This window comes from Lytechinus pictus, chromosome 10, assembly GCF_037042905.1.
Source record: "Lytechinus pictus isolate F3 Inbred chromosome 10, Lp3.0, whole genome shotgun sequence".
In the NCBI taxonomy this organism is placed as follows: Eukaryota; Metazoa; Echinodermata; class Echinoidea; order Temnopleuroida; family Toxopneustidae; genus Lytechinus; species Lytechinus pictus.
Window position 1 is genome coordinate 36,149,767 of NC_087254.1, and position 18,014 is coordinate 36,167,780.

Consider the following 18,014-nt stretch of genomic DNA (forward strand, 5'->3'; position numbering starts at 1 on the left):
TGCCCCCCCCGAGTCCAACTTGCATCTTAGTGTTTTGCCTTTGACTTCCAAGTCTACGAACCATTCGTCCTCTATCGGATTAGATGACTGAATTACACCAAAAGGGTAATCCATCAGAGGAGTTTCGTTGTCGACCTCTTCTCCCATCTGATGTGCTTTGGTTCCTTTTGCATACACTCGCGAAGTGGTTCATTCTTTTGCACTTGTTGCACTGTTTTTTTGTATGCTGGGCATTTCTCTTTGTTCATGGAAGCGATTTCCCACAAGACTTGCATTTCTTCTCTATTTTCTCTGCTTTCCATTGTCTTTCCTCACGGCATGCACATCTTGGGACTGGGACTTGTCAAACACTGTCATTCTTTCCCTTGATAATTCAGTGGCCCTACATATCTGGATTGACTTTTCCAGCATCAGATCAGATTTACGTAGTAGTCTTGCCCTAACCGCATCATCCTTGATACCACCTATTATCCTGTCCCTTAACAATGAATCGTGCAGGTGTAGCGACTGATACCGTATCCGCCGGCAGTTATCGTTTCCGCCGGCAGTTATCGTTCTAAATGGCCGATATCGTTTTTAATCGGAACCATATCTGCCGGGTTAGACGCGGCTTGATGTTTGCAGATTTGGTTCCTCGGCGGATTTGGTTCTATTGACTATACTGTAATATTGATTTGGACAGACAACCTCGGCAGCGTGCGCGGCTCTGGCAATGGGGGGGGGGGATTTTCGTCCGCCTTTAGATCTAAGTTAAGGTTAGAATAAAAAAGGGAAATTACCATTTTCATGATGCCATCATTTGAGCAGCCGCTGCTGCTCTTCTTTCTTGAAGACCACCTTACGGGGCCGACGTTGTGATGAGCTGGCGTCTCCACTAGAACTTCTAGTTCCAACGTAATGCAAACTTCTCTGATTAGTCTGAGTCTGTCCCTCATCATCAGGATGAAGGCAGAATTTTGAGGCTTTCCTCTTCAAGGCTTTGGTAGGCGTAATATTAGACCTAGTAGAATCCGAAAGGTAGCTCTCAATTAGAGCCACCTCTTCTTCGAACTTCATAATGAATAAATCTAGGAGGCCTTAGTTAGATAACGTTAGCAAGTAGTGCCGGTGGACCTATTCTACATGTACAGTCTCTACTCTAGTCTAGATGATCTCTATAGCGCAACGTTAGTTCAGTTCAATTGATGATTCACGCGGTCTCGTTCCACGTGACGTATGTGAATGAAGGATATTGCGATAGCGCATGATATCTTCCGAAGAGTGTGGCCTTTTTTTGGTACTGAATCCGCCGGAGTAGAACACGATCCGCCGGTGGATATGGTGCCTAGAACCGTATCTGCCAGGCACAGGATCCGCCGGTACACAGGTCCCTAAAATTGCAACTGCAAGCCAGTACTTTTAAATCCGTCAAATACTGTTCCAGCATCTCTCCGGCTGCCTGCTGGCGGGTGAAGAATTTATATCTATTGACAGTTTCATTCTTTAGGGGTTGCAGTGCTTCTCAAACTCATCTAACACTGCCTGCAAGGTAACTACAGGTGCAGACGCTGCAGTGGCACCAGTTGTTGATGGGGTTGCCTGCTCTATAAACTTCAGGGTCTTGTAGAGCTCTCTACTTGAGCTCTCTGCTTGAGGCAGGTTTCTCGCCACCAAATCCAACGGAGATGGCAGTTTCAATTGTTCCATACTATTTCCGGTCACTATAGCAAATGCAAATTTTCTCGTCAGGTATTTCCGGTCAGTCGGCGATCGTGGAGCCGTTTCCCTCTGAAAATGTCACTAATTATTGTTCATATTAGACATTCCCATTCACTCAACAAAACAGTCCTTTCACTTCTGACATATAAGTGTTTGGCTATAACTTATAAGACATCTAAATAATCGGGTTCTAACTTGGCAGTTCTAACTTACAGTTGTGTCTTTATTTACAGGATTGCCGTAGCTTGGCAGATACACAGATCGCCATGTTATGTTGTCGTCGATAGCTGGCGCTAAATCATTACATGATGGACTTGACCATTAAAAAGAGATTTGTTATTTTGGCTTCCCAAAATGCGTTGTCATCGTACTTGTTACAGTACTGAACGAAGTCATATGGACATAATTCTTTGATTATTGTGGTTATATGGCTGGGATTGGTTGGGGGTGGTCCTCCACCGGTCTTTCTAACTTCTCTTTGATAATTTCCATATTCCTTTTTGGCAGTGATCCTCATCCTTTTCCACTGGTCTTTTATCTGACCCAATCTCCATCTTCCTCTGAATATAGAAATGAAGTGCTTCACAACCTCATTCCAACCATCTGCTTTCTCAGTATTTGATTTCCAATCTTGTCTTTTTGAACACCAACACTTCCTTCCTTTCACTTATTAAATCTAGCAGTGTATTTCTCTCAGCAATTTGACAATTTCCTTTGACCCTGTGTCTGGCAGTAGACTCCATCTTGACAATAGCAGACAGCTACTCACCCAGCTACTGAGCATGCTCAGTAGCATCTTACAGTATTTTACAATGGTTTGTACCATGATTAATTTTGTACTATGATTTGTACCATGGTACAAATGAAACCATCGTTGGTGAATCAGAAAATTGGATTGTACCCCCAGGGGGTACAATCCATGGTCTAAAAAAAACTAGGAGGGGTACAAAACCATGGTTCAATTGAAACCTTGAGAATACAGGCAAAAGACTTGGCCTGTAACTTTCAGGGTTTATATTATTAATTGAAATGTGTTTCGTATTATTATATTTGTCTGTTTACAACTACATTATACAGCAATAGGGAACGTGACGTTCTTTTATATGAAAATTCTCTGTCACATTAAAGTGACTTTAGAAAACGGGGGGGGGGGGGGGGGGGTGTTGTTACACAAATACATGTAGTAAAGTACGACATAGAGTCCTATTTAAATGCTGATGTGCACATGGTTTGTATCATGCAATATTATTAATACACAGTAGTGTGTGTCCTTTTTGCATGATTGTACTGATGCTTTGATGCCTTTTATACTGCACGCAGATTGGAAAATAAGTGCAACTCTGAGTCACTCTTAACTCTTTGTGAGGCACCCCCCCCCCCCCCCCCCCCCGAGTTTAAAATATAGGCCCAAAAGTTACGAGATTTATACAGGCGACTCTGCTTTAGCTACATCACCTGGGTCCACAGAAATATCAATGGCATTCATCCGAACCATCGTATCAGTCAAAAAATTGATTTTTAGATTTCTGCAGAAAACTAAAGTACGATTCCTATTTTTCAATTCAATTCAATTCAATTCGGTTTATTAGATATAAAACAGAATACAATGCTGTAGTCCGAAGACTAATTGTGCAAAGTTTACATTGAATATTATTTACATTTGAAGATTGTATATACACTTAAAAAATTATTCACATATAAATGAGAAACAGTTAGTTAATTGAGTCATGCATAAGTGAGATTTCACTAGATAATTGTACTGGTATTCAGATAATTGTGTATTGGGGGGAAAACTGTTATAAACTTAAAATCATAAAACAAAAAGGTCAGAAATATAATTCAGATTTGATTTCTATTATGAAGTTATGAAAAATATATATGCTAATTAAATTTCTAGGCAGCAATTTTTTTAGTTTCTGAAATATGTGGGGATTTTCATGGTGATGCCATACAAATTTTTGATAAAATGCGCAAATCCCATTGGAAATGTGTACTTTAGCAAAGCAAACAACACTTATGTGCATTTAATATGCAAATGCGCAGTCAGCCAAACTGTCATATCGGCATTGCATTGACTTTGCACGTAATAGAGCGATGCGACATTTTGCTTGGTTGGGCACATTAAAATTATGTCAGGGTTGTTGCATCTCCTATTGCGTTTTTGTACCAGGAAAATCTAAACTGCTCAAACCAAAATTACAAGCATGTTGCTCTTTTTCAAAAATTTTCTCTGACTTTTTAAAACCAACAATGTCAAGCAATTGTCTTGGTCTCTTCAACCATGTATTTTTCTTGCAATGAAAATGTTGTAAGGCTGGAGAACAAAGTGTGGAATTACAGTAAACTTTGAAGTCAATATTCTCTAAAATGGGTTTGCACTATTGTGTGTGTGATACAACTGTTCGGATGACCACCAACGAAATGTTTGACGAGGGGGGGGGGGGTGTTGCAAGAAAAATAATGCTTCGAATTAGACAATTATTTGACTTATTTAGTATATGCTGAGTCTAATGTACAGTATTTGGAATATAATTATGATGTATTATTTGTATACAAGTATCTGCCTGTTTATAACTTAAAACATCAGGGCACAGGTTGTTCTTTTATATAAAAATGAAAATGTTTTATTTACATAAATTCTTATCACATTAAAGAGAAGTTACAAGATGAGTTGATTATTATGAGTACTTTGTTGCATCTGTGTATAATTTTTATTTCTTCAATAATATTTTTTTACCCTACCTATATGAGACCGTTCTCATTACGCTTTCTAAAACTAGTTTACTGGAAACCGATTCAGGAAACCAGTTTGGAAGATCGCTTTGCTAGCGTTCCCACTTGATCACACGAAAGTGGTTTTCAAAATCACTTCACGTAAAGCGCTCTTGTTGCTATGGAATCACTCTCAGTGGGGTGACACGTTTTGCGCGAAATTCGAAACCGCAGCATGGGCATTCTACACCTGTCGCGTGGAGTAGCGTGCTCAAAATGTGCGAAGATCGCTTCCCGAAGAACGGTTGTGTCCTCACTTACGCTAAAACCAGTTTAACGAGGCAAAGCGATCTTGAAAACTACATCGCGAGGTGGTTTTCCAAACTGGTTTGGAAGATCGCTTCCAAGACCGCTTCGACCGTTCTCACTACCCGTTAAACTAGTTTGGAACGTCGTGAGAACAGCCTCTATCTCGAGAGATATTTACCCTTATCCCTGGCAGAAGACCTGGATAAATTACGAACCAAACATGATCATACACATACATGTATCATTCTCAAATATGCATATTATTTTCGATAGACCTGGGCCCGTCACAGAGTCTTGCTATATAAATCAAGCTCAAATTACTATTAATCTGAGGAGGCTAATTACAAATGGCTGTATTTTAATTTGCAAGGGCCATCGATGTATAGGATGGCAATCGACAAGATAAGTATAAATTTGACTCTATCAAGAAACAAAGAACATAAACTAGACATTCTCCCAGAAAAAGAAATTATGACAATGATTGCAATTGAAAGACCAATATTAAGGTTGAAAGACATGCTTGCCAAGGTAATAACTAAGTAGGTATTGAAATAATGAATACAAGCATTGTGAAAACATTTGCTTACTTAGTAAAGTGATGAATCTGGGTAAAGCAAAGTAGTTTTACAAGAGAGAGGGAGAGAGAAGGGAAGAGAAAAAAAAAGAGGTGGAAAAGATAACAGAGGATACAGTTAAATGTAGCTTGCCTAAGTCAAATATTTGTCAAAAGTCCAAGCAATTTTTTTTCACCAGATTATGGCAAAGAAATACCTCTTCTTAGTCAAATTTCTCTCAAGTCAAAGAGATTTCTTGTTGAGCAACAGATTCAACTAAGGCAAAATTTAAATGTACCGGTACTTATGATTTGAAAGAGCTAAATAAAGTATTTTAAAGATTTTTGAAAATTTCTTTAAATATTGGTTACATACCAATGGATTCACATTTTGCAAAGAGATTGTCCTGTTGTCTTTTTGGATATCAGTAGAGTTTTCAAACTGAAAAATAAAAACCAACTGTATGAACAGAAACGGGCACTGTGAAAATACCCATGCACTAATTCAATGTCATGAGATAAGGTAATAAGTCTTTCGCTGAAATGACTTGAAGTTGCACTTTAGTATGTACATTCCAAATCAGAAAAGATATTGTAGTTTGGTTTGATCTGTTAAATACAATAAGAAATCACTATCACTGAAAATACTCAATTATCTGACCCCCCCCCCGTAAAATGAGTGAGAGAGAGAAAGAGAATAAGAGAGAGAGGAGAGGGGGAAAGTAACCGAGAGAGTATTTGTATCATATGATCCTGAGAAAATATAGATTTACAAATATAATCATTTACATTTCTTTTCATTTACATTTCTTTGGTTGAGTACTGTACAAAAAAATTAAGTGAATTCTTTTTTTTTACAAAGTAAAAGTCACGATAGCCCTTATATTACCGAGGTTTATACGCACCAATATCGAAATATGACATTATTTGCCCCAAGTCCTGTCCACAATATAGCCGGAAAAGGGAGGAAGCAATTAAATGGCCTCCTTTCATACATTCCATTGAAAGGTTTACATCCAAAAAGAGGCTGCAATATTTGTGGCTTTTGTACGATAGCTAGCATATGAACAGGGTAAATGTTTATAATTTTACAGATATGAAAATAAGATATACTGTCTAGTATCATGCATCATATGTTAAAATTTAAAATCAACATATACATATATATATATTGACATTAAGAATATCAAAATACATATCTGTACCCTTATCACATTTGAGAACACTGCATATTTATTTCAGTTAATGAAAATTCATTGATCAATAAATTCCAATGATTATTTTGCGTTCTTGATTTCCTGCTCTCTTGCTTTATTCCTCTTGCTTACACAAGGATTACCAATCACATAGAATCTGAGTGGTTTCTCAACCCATTCCTTGGTGGCTGAGTCTATTCCTATCCTAGGACAGCTCACAATATCACCATCTAAAATCTGGTCACCGCTCTCAATCCACATGCAAAAGTCTCCCTCAGTAAGATTGGTGCCGTCTAATTGTCTGTCAATGTTTAATGAGAGGCACAGTTTGCCGGGACCATTGCAAAGATCTTTTTTCTTGAATTCTCGGTCTGATCTCTTACTTGCTTTCTGTCTTAGGCTTGTCATTGTGTCCTTGCCTTCAAGAGGGGAGAGAGCTCGTAGGAGAACCGCTTGGCCCTCTCCTTCAACACAAAAGAGAAATTATGAAAACATTTCCAGCCATCCTTAAGCAGAACTTTATTCCATAGATATGTTTTTTTATCTAATGTTAAAATAGAGTATGAACACTATTTGGTCTGAGATAGGGCTACGTTACATGTCATTTCTACTGTTCACGCTTATTCCAGATATCAAAATCTGTTGCACACAACTGCAAAAACGGAGGATAACACCAATATGCTAAAAAAGACTTCAATATTGAGAAAATAAATAGAATATGTTAACAAATAGTTCAATAACTTCATCAGTTGTTATAAATATTTGCCTGATCCATGTAGTGATAATTTCAATTGAACTCATTTCTACACTTATGCAATAACACATCATAGAAAAAAAAACTAAAGGGTTATGTGTAGTAAAAGAATTTGAGAGATGTATAAAAGAGACATTAAATCATAGATATCTACACTGTAATGCTGAACTTTTTTTCATTAATTTTCTCTGGTATATATAAAAAAAATAAATTCTGCAGAATGCGAAAGAAATAACATGAATACAGTGCCATAAGAAAAAAAAATTCTAGGAAACATGTCAACTTCTGTTAACGACGGTCACTATACCCTGACATTATAACCAAATTCAATGGTAAATTTTGATAAGATACAGGTATTTACATGTATGTTACCAAAAAAAAACATACAAGGAACATCTTCAAAATTTAAAGTGATAGTCACCTTTGCTGGTAATGTTGATACAATGATACATCCCATAGGTCATGTAAACATAGGCATGACCAGGATCGAGAAACATACTCTTATTAGAAGCCGTCTGTTTCCCTTTGTATGTATGGCAAGCTGTATCCTCAGCTCCTACATAAGCTTCCGTCTCCACGATCCTTCCGCTTAACCGCTGGTCCCCGACCATCCTCACTAAGACCTGGCCTAATAGCTGCTTGGCTAGATGGATACAGGGCTGCTGGAAGAACGCAGGACCTAGTCTAGAAACGAGTCTAGGGGATGGCATTTTGTCAGCTTGGCTTTGATCCAATGGAATCTCTGTTGCATTAGGATCTGGCAGTGACTGTGACAAGTTCTCAAAGTATGGACTCTTCACAGGTATGTCATTAAGTTCATTGCTCCCAGGAGCATTCCTTTTCAGTGCTACTCTGTTCGTTGGAGATAGAAAAAAAAAGACAAGTTCAAATATCTGTATACTGAACTTTCACAACTAAAACCAAGATTGAATCTATGGTTTAATTATGGGTCAAAATATTTGGACCATGCACTGATGGTCTAGAATTGATGTGCATTCACATAATTGTTATTTTACATCACAAAACTTGAATGAACAAATATTGGATTTTACCTTAAGCTCATGAGAATAAAAATGAGAATCTGATTTGGCACCCAAGAACATATTCCAATCATTCAAGCAAAAAATATGTTTTTTTTTTTTAATATTCTGGGTCTATTTTTCACAACCTACATGTACTGCCTAAATCTGCTATAGTTTAAGATTGCAGTTAGTGGGGATTTTCCAGGGCTCTTAAAAAAAAAAAAAATTGGGGGGGCAAAAAGTTGCAAAATCTCTCTTTCCCCTGTTCATTGTTTTAAAACCCTGCATACACTATTATAAAAACACCCCAAAGTAATTAGTGCTTATGATCGATTATTAAAGTAGCCTAATATTTTTTCAGGTACTATAAAATTGCAGTGAGAAAATAATGATAGATTATTATAAGAATCTAGAAACAACAAGGTGAAGAAAGATGGAATGTGAACTATTACCTGGTGACCTCATTAGACTGCTGTGGTGTAGTAGCCATCCTAATGCAACTTTGTATTCCTTTGATTGTATTCAAGATTGCTGTTAATTGTGTTCACAATATTCCTGTCAAATGTAATATTAACATATTTGGTGAATATTTTACATCCTAATTTTAATTTCTCAAATTGGTATTTTTCAGAAATCATATGTTTAGAAAAAAAAACTCATTAAAAGTTAAATAAAATCACTGGAGGACTTCAGGCAGGGGAGTGCTTCTAACTATCAGCAAGACTGTCACAGAACTAGATTTATACTCCCTTAAATGTACCATCCTTGGTGCTACATCTTCATACTTCACTTATCCTACAGAGTATAATGATAATAATATATACAACATTTATATAGCGCTTAATACAATGTTTCTAAGCGCTGCATACTATATCAACCTGGCTTTAGCATGGCTACTCTCATCGGGCACAACAAGCATTCAAGGAATTCCTTCCTACCGGGTACCCATTCACTACACCTGGGTGGAGAATGGCAAATGTAGATAAACACCTTGCCAAAGGACACAAGTGCTGCGGTGGGATTTGAACCCCGGACTGTGTGGTTTAAAGTCCGGAGACTTATCCACTGAGCCATAACTCCTCTACGATGCATAATATTTGCCCCATTATTTTGATGTTTTTGCCAATCTCGGGAACATTGAGATAAAGTTGAAAAAAGCTGACATGCAGAGTAGTCAGACTTTGAAGCACCATAGCACAAAATCCACAGATACTTATTCAAAATTTTTACCATAGATATAAGTTGTGATATCGACACTGCAATACACAATAACTAATTTCACTTAAAAGAGTTCATAATTAATAAGGAGGAAAAAATAAAATCACTTGACAGCTCACCCCACGACAAGCCTTGTCGCCATCATTGTGGTTTACCACGGGTGCATGCACCACCCCGTATGAGCTATTGTCAAATACATGCATGAGGTCAATAAACCGGGGGGGGGGGGGGGGGGCTACTCGAATTATTATTATATGATACCTATGTGCCACACCAAAGTCGAAAATTGGGGACTCTGGAACTAAATCTTGGTCTTAAAATGAGGGTCTCCGGAACGGCTCTTGGATCAACGATTGCTAAAAATGCAATGCTCTGGATCTGACCACATAAAAAAGGGGATCTCCAGAACGTAGCATGGTAGCGGCTAGGGCTATAGCGGCAGTGTAAAAGCGTGAAATCATGAGAAACCACAAAAATAGGAATTTCTATGGCTTTCTAATTGGTGATGCTCTTGAACAGAAATTTAGGCTGAAAATCGGGGTCTCGACCGTGGCACTTACGTTTATACTAAGTGGCCCCCCCCCCCCCGCCTCAATAATTGTATTGAACTTATTGGTACTACGAGGAGTGCGCGTATTGGCTTGACAAAAAATTTCAGGTGGACCATGGACCCTACATGATTTGTTGGACTAGTTGGAGACAATCTACTGCAGCAGCCTAAAAGCCAAGCCGCCCAACGCGAAACACGATTTAATTCTTTAGACACAAGAAATAGTAAATTACAAATGGTCTAGAAATAGTTCAAAGCTTTAAGTTGTGCACTGGCCATGCACTGCTCTTTTTAAATTTACCAAAAAATAAAAAAAAATCACTCCACTTTACGTTTTGAAAACATCGAAAAATGAATTGCCGGCCTGAATTTCTAGCTTTCCTTCGCAAAAAAAGTACCATTCTAAATTCTATATAGATCTAGAACTATATGACAATGCATCATTGCTCATAACAACAAATCACAACAGTCGTACTCTCAAACTAACTGGACTTCAAGACTCAAGTATAGCTAACCTCTCTCTCTCTTAGCTGATCCCTCCACTATTTGGAGATTCCTAGGGTCCTCGCATGCATGTGTGAGTGAGTCTCTACCGCCACATCCACATTAACTGTCTTAAGTAAGCGCTGAATAACTAACGTAGATTTCTACATATGGGGACAATGACATGAATGATAAAGTACTACTACTTTTACTAGTCATGATATATCTCAATGCTACTCGACATACTGGTAGTAGTACCTTCATGACGTTATTTTTTAATGAACTTGCGTACAAAACCGTATACCGGCCGATTTGCAAAGAAGGGAAGGTTGACAGCACAAATACTCACCTCACTTTTATTAACCTTCCTCTTCGGCCTAAATTCCAAACACACCACGCCCCCTCAAACATTGTTTACATTGCATTGACGTACGTATGAAGTGGGCGTGGTCATTATTAAACGAAGCGCGGATCGAGAATCTGTGTTACGAGAGAGAGCGAGGCCGGGTTATTCGGCTCCATAGTTTCCCACTGATAGTTTATATTGATTCACAATTTTGTGGGATAAATAATTGTTATTCTTCCTTTACTATGATTTTCAATTTTTTTCAAATTAATCTTTCTGTTTGCATTTTTGTCTTCCTGATATTTCTTTATTTCATTTCTCTTCTTTCCCCGGCGTCCGTCTCCCTTTCCCTCTTTTTATTATACCTTCTTGTAGGCTTATGTTCTGTAATTAGGGTAAGCCAGCAGCAGGAGGACGAGGACGTATACGTATCCGGACTACATCGTAAAAAAAATGCCCTAAAGGCATTCGCTACTTCATGAAGGAGGGGTGCAGGGCCGTTTCTCCACAACCTCTTTCCCTTTCCATTTCCCTGCATTTCTTTCTCTCCCTCTCTTTTTTTTTGAGGGGGGGGGGGGGGGGGGGGGTGGGGGTGATGGCCCCTTCGCCACGTGGCAAACCCAGTTAGCCCCCTTAGCCCTGCCCCAATATCAACCTTTGCTGATCATACTAATGGACAGAGGCTAATCCTTTTTAAAACTTCACCCGCCTCACTTTTTTTCCCTTTTTCCGTGCCACTAATTTGTTTTCTCTTAATTTATATCTCTCTTTTCATCATTTATTTCCCCTCTCTCATATTGCATTTCCTTTGATTCTCTTTACTCTATCTTTACCGTTCCTTTCTTTCCTCTCTCCCTTCTAATCCCCTCTATCGTGGCTATCATTCTTTCTTTCCTTCTCTATTTCCTTTTCCTTCTCTCTCTCTCCTTCCTTTCTTTTCCCTCACCGTCTCCCTTGGTTTCCTTCTCTTTTTCTCCCTCTCCATCCCTTTCTTTCATCTCCGTTCTCTCCCCTTTTCCTCTTCTTTCATTTCCCCTTCTCCCTTCGCCTTATCCCCCTTCTTCCTCTTCCCTTTTATTCTTTCTTCTCTCCCAATCCCTTCTGTCTCTTTATTTCCCCTCTCACTTTCCCTTCTCTACTTCTCCTTTTCTTTCCTCTCTTCCTTTTCTCCTTCTCCCCCTCCCTATCCCCCGTCTCCTTTCACTTTCTCTTCCTTCCCCCTTTTACCTTCTATACTTTCTATTTTTCTCTCTGTCATTCTTTTCTTTCCTCGCCTCTCCCTCATTTTTCTTTCTCTTTTCCCCTTCCCTTCCTTCTCCACTTCGAGTTGCAAGGGAAACGTTTTAAAATGTGTTCCTAATAACACCAGGGGTCCGTTGCAGAAAGAGTTGCGTTTAAACGCAAGTAAAAAAATCAATCGCAAGTCCAAAATGCGTGCTATTGATTGGTTGAAAATGAAGTTGCGCATGATTTTTAGAGTTGCGTTTGATTGCAACTCTTCCTGCAACGGGCCCCAGTACAAGTACCAAACTTGAACACATCCTCCCATCCATTCATTTCATAACAATTTCCAGTATCCTGCTGTAATTAATATCATTTACACAAATAAAGGCAGTAACATGTATTCAAGAAAACTTTTAGTTTGTTTTGCATGTTAATTAAGTTACACTGTACATCATAGTGCATTCATAAGTCAGTACACAGTATTCTACAGCACAAAAATTATATGGTTACATTATTCAATATAATTTCACACATACAGTCTATACAGTCCAAGCAAAATAAAAACTGGACACCTTTACACATTGTATCACATACTTACTCATTGAAATATTTTAAATGTTTGGTGCTTTGTACTTGAAATACAAAATAAACAGAAATATATAACTTCATTAAAAAAAAACTGAATATATCACAAGTACACCCATCCTGATATAAACATATACCCAAAATATTTTTCAACAAAGGTATCAGTACAATTTTAAACACCAATATCAAAGAATGGTAACAAATCTTAATGCATGATTGCATAAGGGTTACATGTACCATATACATTGAGAACAGGCAACTGACTTCAATAATCTTGCAAAAACTAAATCCAAATTCAGATATCAAAGATGCCATGGAGCTCAGTAACTTTTTTTTCAGTGTGTTCAAGTATGATGCAAATCACATAACTTGCATATAGAAGGGCTTGAAAAAGCCCAAAGCCACCCAAGGCCATGGTCTCTGATGTCCTTAGATATGGCTTTGATGCCCTTCCAAATATTCGTAGACTCAGGTCCAAAACAAGTGCCCTTTTTGCCCAAGGCCTTGGGGCCCTGTGGTAATCCAGTGTGTGTGTGCCATTGAAAAGTAAATTTTTAATATTGATGCCTTTTTTCAATGGCCTTGCATGCCCCTAAAGTCAGTACTAATTGGCGAAACATCATAAAACTGAGTTGTATTTCCAGTTTATAATCAATTATTTTCCAAAAATTTAAGCTTTCTGATTTATTTTGTATATTTAATGAGACCTCACTCTCATACCCATGTTAAACAGCATGAAAATTACCTTTCATGAAATTTATCTTTAATGCATAACAATATACTTAGCTTTGATATTGATACAATAATCTACTTTTTGATATTGTCAATAATATCTAAGTAATTTTACTTACTTCTGATATCAATATCTAAGTGAAAAATTTTCTTACTTTTGACATTTGTCGTCAACATCTGATATTTTTATTACATTTGACAATTATTCTTAATATCTATTCTATTTACTCATGTATCCAAAAACAAGTTTCTTTTTAATAATCCAAAATTCTCGATTGCAATTTTCCCAAATTGACATAAGATAGATTCTAGATATTGATATTTCAATAATCGTAGGCTATAATCATTCCAGCCACATAAACTTTCCTTAAAAATAAACTATTCCAGACTTGTTAACAATACCTTTTACCCAGGTAATGTCTGTCAAATAGTATAGTATAGTACTGGCAAGATATACCATCACAACAAGTGCTTCTTTGTGATGAATTAAAAAGCATGTACTGTATTTAATGATTATATTTGTGGTTGTGTGCAACTCTGCAAGTCTGTCTTTTTTCTTTAACTTTCATATTTCATTATGACAGAAATCATGAAATCAAAACGTTGCAAACTATATACCCACTTTACATGTAGTATAAAATCATAGAACATCTGTACATTAAAAATGTTTTTAAATTACAATTTCAACGAATTTGACTTTTTCCTCCTCTTAATTCCTCACACTATTAACATGTAACCCAATAAAATTATTGAATAATTTTTATTTCTTATGCTACGGTCATAAATACCTTTACGAACACCATGCGAATGATTTTTATACATAGCAATAAGGGGTATAAAATCGTTTTTACAGTGTTCGTAAAGGTATCTGTGACTATAGCATAAACCTTACACATCAAATATTCATCAAGATGCAATTTGCACTGTCCCCTGTTTAAATAAGTTTATATTCTTTAAATTGATTTATTGTCACTATTCAATAATGATGACCATAAATTATTACTTTTACTGTAATATTTCTTAATGGACAATTTCATATGGACATCAAGTTGGTTTGACTAAAAGAAAAATAAAATAAATAAATAAAATAAAAAAGCTTAATATAATTATTCACGAAAGTCCGAGGAAAATCCACCAGAATTATGAACTTTTGTCACAAAGGATGAATCTTTCCCATATATCATGTAATAGACAATGCATTAGTTTTTAAATGGTTCATCATGAATGAAAATTATTTTTGATGCAAAAATGTATGAAATATTGTGTCTGATGACATATTGAATGCACAGGTCAAATACATTTCCATTTTCTGACATAATGGTATTTTGTAGAACTTCTATCACATGATAGAGTCAAGCTGCTTGAGTGTGACATCACAAAATCAAACGTTAGAGTATCCATATCTCTGTTTAATCTTTGATGGATTTTCCAAACCATTAATCAGTATGATTTTCTAATTTCCCTGCTTTTATCAAAACAAACAAACAAAGATACATATATCTCATAAATTCTTTCACTGCACCTGAACTCGAAGCAGTGAATATCAAATCAAAATCATCATTTCAAACCACAATATTTTTTTCTTTGACAAATTGAAACAAATACAATTTTAAAAATCTCATCCCGCATGATTGGAAATTAAACATAATAAAATCGCAAGTACTATTGTACTTCAGCTTTCTTTCATGTGATATACTCGGACAAACTTAACTAGCTCTGATAACATTAATTCAAGATAAAGTGCACTGGTGCCTCACACGTAATTGCGATCAGATAAAAATCTTAAAATAATTACAATTGGCCTGCTTCTTCATCACCATCATTCAAAACAAATCTCATGTAAAAATCTAGTTTCTTAAGCATGTTTATATTTAAGGGATATAAAGTTTACCCCTTTCACTGAAAAAAACATCACTTTAAGTATCAGAAAAATACTTTCACAGCTTGGTTACAGAAAGTTCTTCCTTATTCTTTTGACTGCCTTCAAATAACTCAATATATTTTTCAAACAGAAGTTAAGTACAACTGAACACCAATCATTGATTTTTTTGTTGGAAGTTCCTGTACAACTCTCTTCAATCACACATTCAAAAAATAAATAAATAAATAAAAAATAAAATTGGCTTGTGAAGAGATAGATGGGAGATGCCTGAATTGGTTCAGGCACGTCATTATATAATGATGAATTGCTATTTGGTCTACACGCACTTGGTCTACATTCCATTTGGTCTAATCCCAACTATTCTACAACATTGTTCTCCTAACAAATTGGTTTAATTTCCATTTAATGCATATATTATTTGGTCTAATTCCCAGTTAGGCTCTTCCAATGTTGTCTTATATCAGCTTGGTCTAACGCCACTTTGTCTTTGTGTTGAGGATAAAGTGGGAATTAGAATCACCTAGACATTAGACTAGATGATCTTTAGCCAAAGTGTGTATTAGACAAAGTAATTGTTGAATCAAGTGGCATTTGGACCAAATGGAGAGTAGACCGAGTGGGGTTTAGCCCTGATGGTGTTTGACAATCTGAGAATTAGAACATCTGCATACTGTGAGTCTGCAAGTGAATACAAACCATTAGATTGTGCATTGTTACAAACTTACTGGAATAAATAATTCAAGTCCTTAGGGACACCTTCTCAGCTGGAAGGATCAGGGGACCACTGACAAGTTGTCTTTCTCCGACAGTTACCACAGTAACAGTCAGAGGCCATGCCTTTCAGCCAATTAACATTCACTCTTAATCCCTTCAATGTATGCAGCCACTGTAGGATTTTTGAGCAGTATTTTCAAGATGGTCTTTATAGTCTGATCACTAATTTGGTAGATCTCTCAGGCAAAGGAAAATGCAGCATATTTTGGGTGCCCCAAATCAATTCAATTCAATTCAATTCAATTCAATTCAATTCAATTCAATTCAATTCAATTGGACCTATCCTTGCATAGAATGCAAATAAAATATATGTTTTTCTTGCAACATATACAAACATAAAAAAATCCAAAAAACAATGTATCACAATAAATTCATATTGAAATACTTCCAATTTTGGGTGCAAGATAGACACATGCAATTAAATTTGGGGTGATATCTCTTATTTGTGCAGGATGAACATTACATACTACTAAAGTCTGTGTTATGTCTTTTTTTCAAAATAGGAAACCAATGAATTAAAGAAATATACAAACAGCAGCAAATACCTATGCAATATATCCTCAATCAATCAGAATGTTATGAAGAAATACATAACTTTAAAACTCAATCCTACATGAAAATCATGGAACTTCTTGATGTGTGATACAAGTCTCTTCAAGAAAAGCCATAAATCATATCCACACATACCTACATATAGCACACAATGAATAATTTTGATCACATGATGTTATATAATCAAGATCACATGATGTTTTATAATCAAGATCACATGATTTATAATCAATATCACATGATACACAATCAAGATCACATGATAAATAAATCAAGATCAAATGATGTTTGATCAAGACCACATGATGTATAATCAAGATCACATGATATTTAATCAAGCTCACAAAAAAGATCACATGATGTATAATCAAGATCACATGATTTATAATAATCACTCCATTGGGCATTTGAGTTCAATACTGCACTATTCAATATTCAAGCTATCATTATTCGTGGTTGGGCTGTTAAAACCTCGCATTAAAAAAAAAAAAAATTGAGGGCAGCTTAGAAAAAGCTGTATTTTAGAAATATGGGAATAGTTGATAATCTTATATTTTAATGAAAACTTCCTGATACCTGTTAAGAACTCTTTCTAGGCAAAAGAAGGTCGCTACCCATGTTATCACTCCAAAATCAAGCTTATTCTATAAAGCTCTCATCAAAATGTTTTAATTTTGAGATAGGTTTTAACAGCCCAGAGACGATGTGATGCTCTCATACATGGGTGAATCATTACCCCTCCTACCAACCAGCAATCTTGGATTGTTACCCCTACTCCTTAGAGTCTCTCATAGATGGGTGATTCATTACCCCTCCTACCAGCCATCAATCTTGGATTGTTACCCCTACTCCATAGAGGCTCTCTTAGATGGGTGAATCATTACCCCTCCTACCAACCATCAATCTTGGATTGTTACCCCTACTCCTTAGAATTTCTCATAGATGGGAGAATCATTACCCCTCCTACCAACCATCAATCTTGGATTGTTACCCCTATCCCTTAGAGGCTCTCATAGATGGGTGAATCATTACCCCTCCTACCAACCAGCAATCTTGGATTGTTACCCCTACTCCATAGAGGCTCTCTTAGATGGGTGAATCATTACCCCTCCTACCAACCAGCAATCTTGGATTGCTACCCCTACTCCTTAGAGGCTCTCAAAGATGGGTATATCATTACCCCTCCTACCAACCATCAATCTTGAATTGTTACCCCTATTCCTTAGAGTCTCTCATAGATGGGTGAATCATTACCCCTCCTGCCAACCATCGATCTTTGATTATTACCCCCATCAACCATCAGCCTTTCAAAGTCCCTCATAGCTTGGTGTCTCATTAGCCCTCCTACCAGCCATCAGTCTTGGTTTGTTTCCCCCGCTTCCTTTACTCTGCTTCCTAGCCATAGTATCCCTGCAATGCAAAGA

General features: G+C 36.8%; 2 protein-coding genes across 4 annotated transcripts in view; both read right to left on the reverse strand.

Moving 5' to 3' along the window:
- Positions 1-3,264: 3,264 nt before the first annotated feature.
- On the reverse strand, positions 3,265-10,918 carry LOC129270611 (DNA-3-methyladenine glycosylase-like). 3 transcript variants are annotated; one of them, XM_064105982.1, is made up of 5 exons: positions 10,845-10,892; positions 10,528-10,659; positions 8,697-8,799; positions 7,644-8,074; positions 3,265-6,932 (listed from the first exon to the last, which is right to left on the reverse strand). In XM_064105982.1, the coding sequence occupies exons 3-5, from the start codon at positions 8,732-8,734 to the stop codon at positions 6,550-6,552; spliced, it is 852 nt and encodes a 283-aa protein (XP_063962052.1). In that variant the 5' UTR covers positions 8,735-8,799; positions 10,528-10,659; positions 10,845-10,892; the 3' UTR covers positions 3,265-6,549. The 3 variants fall into 3 exon arrangements, with proteins under 3 accessions (XP_063962052.1, XP_054763943.2, XP_063962053.1); XM_054907968.2 differs by lacking the exon at positions 10,528-10,659 and having other exon boundaries at positions 10,845-10,918; XM_064105983.1 differs by lacking the exon at positions 10,528-10,659 and having other exon boundaries at positions 10,754-10,874.
- Positions 10,919-16,777: 5,859 nt separating this feature from the next.
- The window catches only part of LOC129269569 (sorting nexin-29-like), a 43,159-nt gene continuing 41,922 nt past the window's right edge, over positions 16,778-18,014 (reverse strand). The window contains exon 18 of the mRNA XM_054907080.2: positions 16,778-18,000. Coding sequence (XP_054763055.2) covers positions 17,898-18,000 — 103 coding nt within the window. The 3' untranslated portion in view covers positions 16,778-17,897. The remainder of the gene's footprint in view (positions 18,001-18,014) is intronic.